General features: G+C 34.0%; 1 protein-coding gene, 1 long non-coding RNA gene and 1 other non-coding gene across 3 annotated transcripts; 1 reads left to right on the forward strand and 2 right to left on the reverse strand.

Moving 5' to 3' along the window:
• Positions 1-2,776: 2,776 nt before the first annotated feature.
• Positions 2,777-3,877, reverse strand: LOC117631243 (30S ribosomal protein S2, chloroplastic). The gene has a single exon (XM_034364283.1). It carries the CDS (start codon positions 3,643-3,645, stop codon positions 2,935-2,937), a length of 711 nt encoding a protein of 236 aa, XP_034220174.1. The 5' UTR covers positions 3,646-3,877; the 3' UTR covers positions 2,777-2,934.
• Positions 3,878-5,310: 1,433 nt separating this feature from the next.
• On the reverse strand, positions 5,311-5,381 carry TRNAC-GCA. Its single transcript has one exon. It is a non-coding gene; the product is annotated as a tRNA-Cys (tRNA).
• A 3,409-nt stretch (positions 5,382-8,790) lies between these two features.
• LOC117631246 lies at positions 8,791-13,439 on the forward strand. Its single transcript, XR_004586302.1, has 3 exons — positions 8,791-8,971; positions 10,134-10,194; positions 13,257-13,439. It is a non-coding gene; the product is annotated as an uncharacterized LOC117631246 (long non-coding RNA).
• Positions 13,440-13,666: the final 227 nt, after the last annotated feature.

Below are 13,666 nucleotides of genomic sequence, written 5' to 3' on the forward strand. Positions count from 1 at the left end.
AAAGATCGATCTTTTGCGTTCAGAGACGACGAAGAAGGCGAGAGGAAGACGATGAGATACTCTGACGGTGCTCTGACAGGAAAAAAGACGAAAAGTTTTCTCTTGTAGATTGAAATTTTTAATCGGGTTTGGAAACTGTGCATGTGTAAGTCGAAAAGTTGCTAATATATAAAGCGATTTCAAAAAAATAATACGGCGGTTACATATAACTACGTCGTTTTTAACTAAAACGACGCAATTTTTGTTTTGCGACGTGGAATCATTAATTTAACGTCGTTAGGTTTAATATAACCGACGTTGTTTTCAAGTAGACGAAAAGTTTCTTACATATAAAACCATTTCAAAAAAATAATACGGCAGTTACATATAACTACGTCGTTTTTAACTAACACGACGCAATATTTGTTTTTGAGACGTGGAATCCTATCATTTAACTTCGTTAAGTTTAATATAACCGACGTGGATTTGAATTTTTAAATTATGAATAGAATTTTTTTTCCCGTGACTTTTCAGTTTATTTTTCAATTACAGTGCGTTATAAATAGAGTTTTTTTTTCGGAGGAAATTTAAAATGAAGGAAATTAATATTCAGGAATATGTAAAGTTTCTTTTTTGGATGACAGATTTAAATAAAATAAGAATATAAAAACAACGACTGTTTTTGTTTTTATGTCGTCGTTTTTAGTCGTCTTAAGTAAGACTAAAACGACGTAATATATTTGTTGAGCGACGTTGATTGTACAATTTAAACGGCGGTTTTTGGTTCGGACCGCCGTTGATTTTAAAAATTTATTCTATAAATTTGTCGCTTTCATTCATTTTCGGTTTACATTTAGGGTTCCAAGTTCTTCCTCTCTCAGAGACACTGTCTCTCACATCTCAAAGACAATAATTTGGATGTCTTTCTCAAAGAGAAATTGAGCTTACTCGCATCAAATCTATGTCCACAAGAAGAAGCTTGTCAACTAGCCTTCTCACTTCCTTGATCAAGCCTGATAGGACACTTAGTGCTTCTGAATACTCCTTGCTTTCCATCAAAAGAGATGCAAGCCTGGCCTCCACTCGCTGTCGAAGGAAAGTTCGCTTCTCAGGGAAATCTGAAGATCAGATGTGCCTGATCCTCTGCTTGATTTTCTTTACTAAGAAGATCCGTCAGATTTGTGATAGCCTCTTCCTTTATCCGTAGAGCTTCAGAAGAAGAAGATGGGTTTCAAGAATGCGATAAAGAATAGAAATGGCTTCAGATGGCCTCTAAAGCATGAGCAATCGAATCAGTAGTTGCTGGGAGATATGATGAAGACATTGTCAATGCTTTTCTCGTCGTTTATATTAAGGTAGATTTATAATTACCGACGTAGATTATTTTGTTAAACGTCGTTAAGTTTAATACAACCGGCGTGGATTTTATCAACTTCGAAATAATTGTCTCTCTGATTTCAAATCTGTGTCATCTGTTAAGATTATGATGTGGAACAGAGTTCCGTCTGGTAAGATTTCGTAACCCTTGGGATCCCAGAAAAATCTGATTATGTCGGCGGTTTTCTATATAAACCGTCGTGGTTATTTCAATTCTTGTCATTAAGTAGATCTACCGACGTAGGATAAGAAAATCAAAGAAAAAAATTGTAAACAAAAATTCTTATTAAGGCGACGGTTTAAATTAAAGTTACGACGTATAAAATGAATAAATACGACGTTAAATATTTAAAGATAACGTCGTAGAACTATACGAGAATGACGTCGATATATTTATATTTTTCGTCGTTGTAAATTAATTTAATACGGCGATATTTTGTATTTTAAAGCCGTGGATTTGTTTGTAATTATACGGCGTCTTATACGAAAACCTCGTCGTGTTATTTTATGAGTAAAAGCGGCGGCTTTTATTGAAATCGTCGTCTTTACTTTCTACGTCGGTCGATTCATAACTTCTGCCGTCCTTTGTTGGCTTTGATTTTACACTGCTGAAATCTGTTTCAAATAGGCGTCGGTTGTTTAATTAGGTACGTCGTTGTTTTTGAACAGCCATTTGAATCTCCATTTTTAGTTGTCTAAGGTGGTATAACACGACGGTGTTTTTATAACCGTCGTCTTTTAAAAAACCACGACGGTTTTCACTTGGACCGTCGTTGTTTTCTGGTCGTCTTTTTCACTTTTTGTAGTAGTGTTATCATGGCTACAATTTTCAAATTAGTGTTCTCTAAGGGTGAAATTTTATAATATGCTTTATTTACAAGAAAAAAATATATATCTTTTAAATGCAAAATTATAGTTCATTTTCTGATAAGAAACAAAATTTAGTAATTTTTTCATTTCCTTATATATATATATATATATATATATTTTTTTTTTTCATATTATATTTCTGCATTTCCTCCTATCTTACTTTCTATAGCCCATCTAAGTGATGTCTTGTGATTTTACATAGTTCATGATCGGAACTCTTTTAGTTTTCATCCTATTGGCTTGGCTCATTCAAAAAAGTATCTTCAAAATTTTAGAATCTCAATGAATCCTCTAATTTTTTTTAATATTTTTTTTTAGCTCACCCAATAAAATAAATAAAAAATAATATGTGAATGAAACTTCAATTACCATGTTTGATCTCTAAGAGAATGTACAAATTTTTTTTTTAATATCTGGAGAAGTGAAGATTATTTTCTGATTATTCAATAAGCATCTTGTATTTCATAAGAACATAATAGAACATTCATATTACCCTCTGAAAGAAATAGAACTTTTAAAGGAATTATTTTGATTCAACCATCTTTTTTTCTTTTCGACTTGCCTACTTGAATTGTATATTTTGAATATCAACAAATCACATAATATCCCCAGTTATTTTTATCTCTTTTGTACTATATAAGAATAGTAACCGATTCAATAAATCTATTCTATGTAGTTCCCCCAAAAATTTACTTATCTTATTATTAATCAAGAATTTCGTATATAGCTAGAACGACCCTCACAAATTGCAAATACTAATTTGTTAAGAATTAATCGGATTGAAGCTATAGCGTCATCATTCGCTGGAATCGAAATATCTGCGAGATCCGGGTCACAATTTGTATCGATTAAACAAATCGTTGGAATTCCCAAAGTGATACATTCTCGAAGAGCCGTATATTCTTCTTGCTGATCAACGATTATTACAATATCGGGTAACCCCGTCATATATTTAATTCCGCCCAGATATGTTTGCAAGTGAAATAATTGTCTCTTCAACACAGCCGCATCCCTTTTCGGAAGACGGTTGATTCTCCCCGTCTTTTGTTCCGTTCTCAAGTCCCTGAACTTATGAAGTCTCGTTTCTGTAGTATACCAATTCGTTAACATACCACCGAGCCATTTTTTATTAACATAATGACACCGAGCCTTTATTGCAGCCCGTGCTACTGAATCAGCTGCTTTATTTTTGGTACCAACAATTAAGAATTGTTTTCCCCTACTTGCTGCATCAAAAACTAAATCACAAGCTTCTGATAAAAACCGAGCAGTTCTAGTAAGATTTATAATATGAATACCTTTACGCTTTGCAGAGATATAAGGTGCCATTCTAGGATTCCATTTTCTAGTACCATGACCAAAATGAACTCCTGCTTCCATCATCTCTTCCAAATTGATGTTCCAATATCTTCTTGTCATTTTTCCCCACACTTCTTTTCTTCTCTTTTTTTTTTTTCTTTGAAAAAAAAAAAAAGAGATGAAGTACCCTGAAAATAGAAATAAATAATTGTTCCCACGGAACCTTCTCTTCTAACGGAAATTGGCCGTTGATACAGATCCAAAACGTGCATTTCTTTCCATTCGTTATTCTCTTTATTACTAAATAAAATGACCGTAAAAGGATGAATTCGCTCTTAAGAATCGAATCATTAAAAATTCTTCAGAAAAAATTGTGTCTTCCACAATGAAATCTGATAAGTGATATTTCGAGTAGGTGTTTACATAATCTTCTTCCGTCCGAAGAAATGATTCATCGAAATAATGAGTCATCATTGATATCAACACATCTGAGATTGCCAAATATTCGAGAGTTCCTCTATTCAATTCTTTTGCTTCTTCTTGTTGCTAGAAATCTCGTTCGTACACATCTTCTCTTTGTTTCTCGAGCCTATAGTGAGTTACAAACAGAGTTCGAAAGGGTCAAATCTTTTGATGATTCCATCATACATGATTGAGTTGCTAAAACTTCCGGATAGGTCCTACATCTGAACTGAATTCTTTCTGGTTAAAGAATCTCTTTCTAGTTGCTTTCGGGAACAATTAGGAGATTCTCTAGAAGAAATAGGGGTTCTACTTCTAGAGTCCACTTCTTCCCCATACTACTAGTGAAAGGGAAAACGTAAAGACTACCATTAAAGCAGCCCAAGCGAGATTTACTATATCCATGTGAATTATGTCCTCTATCTCTATGAAGGAATTATTCAATTATTGTTCACTAATAAATAATAGTGGAATCACTGGCGCAGAGTCAAAAAGTGATTCTGACCCAACATCGTTGATGAAATAATACAATAAATCCAATTATAACGAGTTCTTATACGATTTCTAGTATAATCAGAAAAGATTAAGCACAAGCAAAATATGTAGAGACCCCCTTGGAGGTATCAAAGAAATGCTACTAACATGTAGAAAAAATAAAAAACCTATTCTTTCTTTTGTTGCTCTTCATTAAGTTAAGTAAAAAGTATAAAAATATAGAAAAAAGCTAGATCACTATCTATCACATACCCTATTTCTTTCCCGTTTTTACCATTTTATTTTGATCTAATCCCTATCGTCTCCCTATTGTCTCTATGAAACAATGGGAAGACGTCCTATTATGTTCTTGACTAGGGGTTAAGAAAAAAAAATAAAACATATTAAGTAATAAAATATATATTAAGTAATAAAATATATTAAGTAAAAAGAAGACAATTAGACATTCAATCAATATTAATTAGATTGAATGCCGGAGCACTCAAAGACTTCCATGAATATGTATACAAAGTATCTTTCGGCCTTTCTGAAACTAAAAATTTAATTGGATTTCCGTCCTGCTATCCAATCTAATTCAAGACCCAATCAGTAGACACTACATTAGGTAATGGAAGGACTATCACGATTTACCTGTTCCTTTTCACTACTATAATCTTTCCTTAAATCCTAGACGCAAGGGGATTTACAGCATTTTATAGAACAGAACCCCCAGATATTTAGAATCAAGCAAGTATCAAAAAAACTTTTCCTCCGCTTGCTTCCGCTGGAAAAAATTTGGCAAATTATATCATCAAAACAGAAGAAGGTATTTCGATTCTTTTGGTGATCAGGCGACACCCGGATTTGAACTGGGGAAAAAGGATTTGCAGTCCCCCGCCTTACCGCTCGGCCATGCCGCCAAAACGATGCAAAATATATGAAAAAATTTTCCTTTTGCCTTCTTTTTTATTGTACGTGTATTTTGAATCCGAATCCCGTTTTACTTAATTCCTTTTCTAAAAGAAATCTTTCTTTTTTGTTTGGGTTGGATCCATCCCTTCGATTAATTGTATAGTATCTTAAAACACAAAATATCTAAAAATTTCCCTTACCCTGTTTTTATATTGAAAAACAAAATTTAGATTTTTCATTCATAAAAGCAAAAATTCAGAACAAACTGGAACCGTTAACTATAATGATATAAGAAAATCAAAATTGATACATGTAAGGAATGAAGACAATCACTCTGATAGTGATTCAGATCCTAAAGAAATGGTGCATCATATGATAATTTGTATGCATATTTATGAATATTGGCAATCATATGTAGATAGAACTCCATGTCATAATTCTGTTTTATCCGAGCATGAATATGTTTGAATGGGCATCCAGGGATTTAAGACTTGTTTCACATGTACAAACATGTATTCCAAAGGTTGCGTTACACACTTGAGAGTTTAAATTTGCCACAGAATGATAGACATATGGGTACTTAGAAGGCAATTGCAATTTTCATATTTATAGTGTCTCATAATATCTGCATGCGAGTGGCTGTTGATCATTTCCAACAATTTAAAGACACAGTTCATAGACAATTTTAGTGTGTTTTGGGAGCTTTATGTGCTTTAGCACCACGTATTATAAGGCCACAAAGTCGAGAGGAAACACCTTCTGAAATTTTGAATAACCTAAAGTATTATCCTTATTTTGAGGTGAGAAATCGATTGTTAATTTTATTTATTTTATTATTATAATTATATATTTTAAATTATATTTACTTTATAGTTTGTAAATATATGAATTTATCGCAGAAGTGTATTAGTGCAATTGATGGAACTCATGTTGTTGCTTGGGCACCAAACTCAAAAGCAAACCTCATATCATGGTAGGAAGATTCTTATTACTCAAAAGGCCATGTGCGCTTGCTCTTTGGACATGATGTTCACTTTTGTTTATACGGGCTGGGAAAGGACTGCAAATGACTCTAGGGTTCATAGATGCAGTGATAAGGCCAGAAAATGAGTTTCCTTTTCCATATGAAGGTATAAACATAAGATTACAATTCTTTGTGTCTTGCACCCTATCGAGATGAGAGATATCATTTGCGTGATGATAGAGGACCTCGACGAACACCAAGAGGTCCTATGGAATTGTTGAGCTATAGGCACTCCTCATTATGTAATGTAATTGAGCGATGTTTTGGTCTTTTGAAAGCTCTTTTTCCAATTTTGAAATTGATGCCTAATTATCCTCCGAGAAGGCAACGATGAGTTCCTATTGCATGTTGTGTGTTGCATAATTTTATAAGAAAAGAAGTTGGTCGTGATAGGATGATCGAAGAGTTCCAAGTTGAAGACATGATCATTGACTCAAAAAATACAATACCACCGAATATAGATATGTCAGCAGGAAATATTGCACAAATGGGCGACATTAGAGACAAGATCGCAGCAGATTTGTGGCAGGATTTTATTTAATGCTCATGACAACATGATTTTAAATTTTATTTGGCATATTTTTCAAATATTTGTGAGACTATAAGAGATTTGATCTATGATGTAGGATGATATCTTGGAGGACAAGAGCCCATTTTGGGTTATCTAGCATGTATTGGATAATGATAATTAATTAGACCATTGCACAATTTTTAAGAAATTTTTTGGCCTATTAGTAAGTCTGATAAGATATGTGCTACACACAATATTTGATTTATGATGTTGAAAATAATTTTTATAATACTGTTGCCAATTCAGTATTTTTTTCATTTTCATATGTTTGTATTAGACACATTTTTACTGTTTTCGTTCTCGAAAAATATTTTCCAGTTAGTCTACCATATGCATTCTCAAATCTTGAAAATGTATTTTCATTTTATGAATATATTCTCCGAAAAAGTTACTGAACAACCCTAAATTGCCTTTTTTTTTTTTTTTTGCCTTTTTAATTGTTTTCTAAATTTCAAGGTCCATAAAAAAATATATATATTCCATGATAAAATGAACTTTAGTTTGTAATGCATTTTTCAATGTTGAGAGTCAAATAAGAACCTGATTGAGTTGCGTTATCTTTAAGATATCAGCATTCAACGTAAAATTAATTGACAATAGGTGGAGAAGTTTAAGCACTATATTACAACGTTTCCATCTTCCCATGTGGAATACTGTCAATACTAATTTCCTTTATTTTATTTTTTTTGGTGAATTATCTTTACATCATATGCACTGAGAGCATCCACAGGGGGGGGGGGAAGTGTAAATTCGGGGGGGTAAAGCCACTTTTACATCCCTTTACACCTTTGGAGAGTGTAAATACGTTTTTTGTTCCAATGGGAGAAGATGTAAATCTAAGATGTATAATTGTTTTGTCTGTCTTAATTCGTTTTTGTGTTAAATTTGTATTTTGTGTTTACTTTATAAATTTTTTTTTTTTGGGATGAGGTTAATTTCAATTTTTCGAACAAATAGACCTAAAAATATTGAAATTCGAAGAAGATATGATTTCATCCAAAAACATTGGGGGGAGCATGAAAACCACAAATGAGCAAACAACATGTGATTTTTTTTTTTTCTAGCAATTATTGTAGCCGCGGGTCCCAGCCTTTTATGCTGACTTTTCTTCATTTTTCTTCTCTTTTCTCAAGTGGGTCCCGCCTACAGAAGATGTACAAATAGATGTAAATGTACATTTTTTTTAACATCTCTATGGTGGTGATGTATATTTACAACCCTTTACATCTTTCCATTGGAGAAGATTCCGGTGACAAGGGGTGTATATTTAACATACACCCCCATATACACCCTCTCATTGTGGATGCTCTGATGTTTTGATAGGAATATATATATATATATATATATAATTTTTTTGGCCAAAGTTTTGACAAGGACCGAAATAGGAATATTTACTTTGTAACCAAAAGTCTTGCATCTTAAGTGATCTTAGCCGCAATTGGATTCTACTCAAGTTAGGGAAGAAGCTGCTATATAAACAGAGACTTAGGGGTGGGCATAAAAACTGATAAACTGATCAAACCGACCGAACCAAACCAAACCGTACCGAAAAAGAGTGTTTTTTGACCAAATTGAAAAAGTCAAACCTGAACCTGAACCGAACCGAAAGTCAACGGTTCGGCCCTCGGGTCAATTTTTGTTAGAACCGGAGAACCTGAACTGAACCGATGAATATTTAATTATATATATTACACGTGGCGTCATTTGATTGGCCAAAGAATAGGCTCAGTGAGCCTGCTTGCAGCGTATCCTCACCCTTTTTTTTCTTCCGTAACCCTCTCTCACCTCTCACGCGACTCTCGGCTCTCGCTCTCTCTCACTCGGTCTTCACTCTTCTCCTCTTTCCGTTTCTTCTTCTTCAAAACCCTAACCCTAAGTAAGCAGCGGCACCTCTCTCTCCCGAGTCCTCAGTCTTCAATCGATTCATCTCTCCCAACCTTAGATCTTTTGGCGAGAACATCGGCGTCGCTCCTTCGTCGATCTCTCTCACTCTCCTCTGGCAGGTACCATTTCTTCTCTCGATCTCCTCTGGCAAGTACGAGTTCTAGTTGTTGTGGTAATGTTTGAAGAATTTTTTAATTGTATCACCAGTTATGCTGAAAGGAAAAATCATTGTCCATTGGAAAGGAGGTCTTGAGACTGTTGTGGTGTATATGGTTTGTTGGGGAACAATTAACCTTTGTTGTATTTTCCACATTTTTAATTGTTTGGTTTTCGTTCTGTTTGGCTTTAATATGTGTTTGAAGCTTGCTTCTATATTTTGTAAGATGAATTCTGTAGAAGAGAATCCTTGATACCTTGTTTATGCTTAGAAGTTTGATTTCTTGTATCATGCTTCTAGTTAGCTAAGACACAGATTGTGCCGTCCATGAGTCCTTGTCTTCCTTAATAGATGAAGTTTTAACTATACTCCGGAGATTATAATTACTACTAAATGGCCTAAGGCTCCGTATATTTGTCACCAAAGTGGTAGTTGTATCTCTGAGGTTTCCACAACGTCTGGAATTTATCCACAACCTGTTGGGGCAGTCAATACAAAAAATCATTTAAACCAAAACTTTTCCTTAATCCCATTTCTCTATTCACTTATCCATTCCCAAATTTATATAAGCCTGTGTCTGGGATTTTTTAATTTCTCTTATTCAAATGTTTTGAGTTGTAACTTGTCTCATTTTTAAAATTATTTTTGTGTTCTAAAAATATTTTTATTTCATGTTATTTATTTCTCCCTTATCTTGATTTAAGATTTCATTGGGTGCACTGAAAAAAGGTAATTGGGTTTTAAGTTTCACTTTTAAGGAAGGGGAATATGGTCATATAATTTAAAGGATGATTTAGACTCTAGTTTAGTAAGTTTGCTCTGATTTCATTTTAAAAATTTGCATGTTAATTTCGAAATTAGTGCATGTGTTTTGTCCCAATTCATTTTAGGAAGTCTGTGGTGCACTGTTTAGTGCTGGTGATTTATTTTGGTATAATTTTAATGCTCATCATAATCTAGATTAGAACTGAGTTTCTCAAGTGTTTTATATGCATTGAATTGAATTTTTCAAAAGGTATACCACTTTGCTTCCTATAAAAAACGCCAAGTCGTCAGTCTGGTTAACTTTTTGTGGTTAACTTTTTTTGTTTGTAACCTAACCCTTTTTTTGATTTCATTCACAGTTGTTTAGCGTCGCTGCTGCTGCTGAGCTTTGAAAGTTTGGAAAATTTTGCTTAAATGGAGGTAAATATTCGCTGCTGCTGCTAATCTGTTTCTGTAATCTGTATAAATCTGTTTTTGCAATCTGTTTAAATCGTTTCTGTAATCTGTTTCTGTTTTTATAATCTGTTTAAATCTGTGTTTGTAATCTGTTTTTGTAATCTGCCCACTTGGACTCTGTTTTTGTAATCTGCCCTTATAATCTGTTTTTATAATCTGTTTTTGTAATCTGTTTTTGTATTCTATAATTTGTAATTTGTTTAAATCTGTTTCTTGCATCTTTGGATATGAAAAATTTGTTTGTAATGTGTTTAAATCTGTAATTTGTAATCTGTATGTAATTTAAATCTGTTTAAATCTGTTTTGACTTTGTTTCTTGCATCTTTGAATAGGAAAAATATGTTTCTACTGTGTTTAAATCTGATTTTTGGATAGGATATATGTTTAGGGAGTTGTATGCATAGGAAAATCTGTTTTGATAGTTTAAATGTGTTTTTTTAAATAGGATATATGTTTTAATATGTTTATGGTTTTAAATATGGTTGTGTTTAAATATGGTTTTAAACTGTTTATGAATAGGAACCTGCTTCTAATGAGGCTCAAATGCATGGGAATGATGATTCTATACTTGGTAGTGATGTTGTTGTACCTCCTACAGCAGCATCACAAAATCCAACACCATCACCATCACCATTAGAACCTAGTACCGGGAAAAGGAAACCTTGTAAGAAGGAGAGTGATGTGTGGGAACATTTTGAAAAGTATGACTTGGTATTGGATTTGAAAGGGGTAGATGAGAGTAAAAGAAAAGAAGTTGAAAAAAGGGCTAAGTGCAAGTATTGTAGTGCTACTTATGCTAGTACCAAGAAAAATGGGACTAGCAACATGTGGAAGCATCTAAACAAACAATGCTTGCAATATCCTTATAGGCACAAGGATAAGAACACACGGACGCTCGCATTTGATGCATCCAAGGGTAATGCTCTTGTTTCTAGGAATTTAACAAAGATGATTGTTTGGATGCTTGTATTAGGATGGTGGTTCGAGATGAGCTACCTTTTAGCTTTGTGGAGGGTGAAGGGTTTAGGGAATTTTGTAGTGTTGCATGCCCACAATTTAATCCACCCTCTCGTAGAACTCTTGGAAGAAGATTTCTAGAAATGTACACAAAAATGAAGGAGAAGTTGAAAGTTGACCTTCGTTCACATAGAATATGTCTTACAACCGATACTTGGATATCGGTTCAAAATGTGAATTACATGGTGTTGACTGCCCACTTTGTGGATTCCGACTATAAAATGCACAAAAGGATCCTAAATTTTTGTGTAATTGATAGTCATAAGTGGGAGAGCATTGGGAAATTGCTTGAAAATTGTTTGATTGATTGGGGACATGAGAAGATACTCACAATTACTGCAGATAATGCAGCTGCCAATACTAAGGCAATTGAATATGTGAGGAAGAAAATAAATGGGTGGAAAGATTCGAATAGTGTGTTAGGAGGAGTTCACATGCATATGAGGTGTAGTGCTCATATAATCAACTTGATAGTTAAGGAGGGTTTGAAGAGATTAGAAAGCTCAATTGTGGCAATCCGTAATGCGGTCAAGTTTGTGAGGTCCTCACCTTCTCGGTTGAGTTACTTCAAAATGTGTGTTGAGACGGAAAAAATAGAGTGCAAGGGGTTGGTGGTGATGGATGTGCCCACTAGGTGGAACTCCACTTATTTGATGCTTGATGCGGCATTGAAATTTCGAAAAGCTTTTGATAGAATGGGGGATGATCCCGATTCTTCCTACTTAATGTACTTTAAGGAAGATGAAGGAGATGACAAGAGAATTGAAGGCATTGAAGGAAGTGGGAAAGGGAAGGGAAAGTCTAAGACTAATAAGAGGGTGGGTCCACCTAGTGATGAAGATTGGGAAAAAGCCGTGACATTTGTGATGTTTTTGAAGACCTATGATGTTACTTTGAAAATTTCAGCTTCTTTGCATCCAACATCACACTCAACCTTCCATGACTTGCTTGCCATAGATGGGGAGATTCGGGAGTTGTATAGATATGATGTTACAATTCCTATTGAAGAACGGACAGCCATGGATACTCTTTTAAATGATATGGCAGCATCAATGAAGAAGAAATATGATAAATATTGGGGTGAACTTCATAAAGTGAACCCATTCTTGATGATAGGAGTTGTGATTGATCCCCGATTCAAGCTTCGCAATTTGAAGCACATCTTTGAAGAAATATTTGAAAATGATCCTACTTGTGATAGATTGGTGGCTCAAAAGACAAATGAGGTGAAACAACTTCTTATGAATATGTATGAAGTGTATAAGCCTAGTAGTAACAATATGGGTGCTACTAGTACTACCAATGAGAGTGGCGGTAGTACTAACAATGAAACCGACTCTTCTTTGGTTTTTGGAGGTCGTAAACAAAAAACCATGATGGAAAAGTGGAAAAAAATTCAACAAGAGAGTGAGAATGTGGTTATAACACATGAAGTGGATAGGTACTTGTTGGATCCACTTGAATCCATTGATGAGGAGTTTGATATACTAGGGTGGTGGAGAATAAATGGGCTCAAGTATCCTACTTTGGCATCAATTGCAAAGGATGTGCTTGCAATCCCTACTTCCACAATAGCTTCGGAGTCTTGTTTTAGCACAAGTGGGAGAGTGATTGACTCGTTTCGAAGCTCATTGTCTCCTAGGATGGTTGAGGCTTTGATTTGCTCTCAAAATTAGATAAGGTCCGAAGATATATCTTCATTGCAATATGTGCCAAGCATTGAGGAGATGGAGTTCTATGAATCAATTGAAATGGGTAATATTTTCATTTCTATAAGTATATTTGAATCCGATTATTTTCTTATTTTTATGTGTTCTAACTCAAATTGGTTTGATTTATTTTATTATATTTTGTAGAAATGGGGAGTAAAACATCCATGACAAATTTGAATAAGACTCTCCCTTTGTAGTGTGATTAAGATATGTTGGAAGGTATTTTTATTGCATCTTATTTTAATTATGATTTGTTGATGGTGAAACTTTGTGTTAATTCTTTTAAGTGTTGTGTAGGTTGCTTTGTGAAGGCTTTTGGAAGAATGGATGCAGCATATTTTTTTGCAAGGATATTATCTCTATGTGTATTTTTGTGATGGGTTGTAATCTTTAATGTCATAAGTTTAATTTGGTTGGTGTATTATTTTTTGTAATGGTTTGTAAGAGATTATATTTCCTTTCCTTGGTTGGTTGGTTGAATGTGTGTATGTGAGATTTATTTAGTTTAGAAACTTAGATTGGAATGATGGATTTTTATAGCTTGAATGTACATAATTTCAGGTTTTGAAAGACAAGTAAAAAGGGTTTTGGGCTTGTTCATAAGAATTTAATAGGTTTTGGCAATTTGACAACAAAAAAAAGGGTTTTGGCTGAAATGAAATCGGATTGGGCTTTGTTTTGCTAAAAAAATATGATTTGGGCTTTTT

This window comes from Prunus dulcis, chromosome 6, assembly GCF_902201215.1.
Source record: "Prunus dulcis chromosome 6, ALMONDv2, whole genome shotgun sequence".
Lineage (NCBI taxonomy): Eukaryota > Viridiplantae > Streptophyta > Magnoliopsida > Rosales > Rosaceae > Prunus > Prunus dulcis.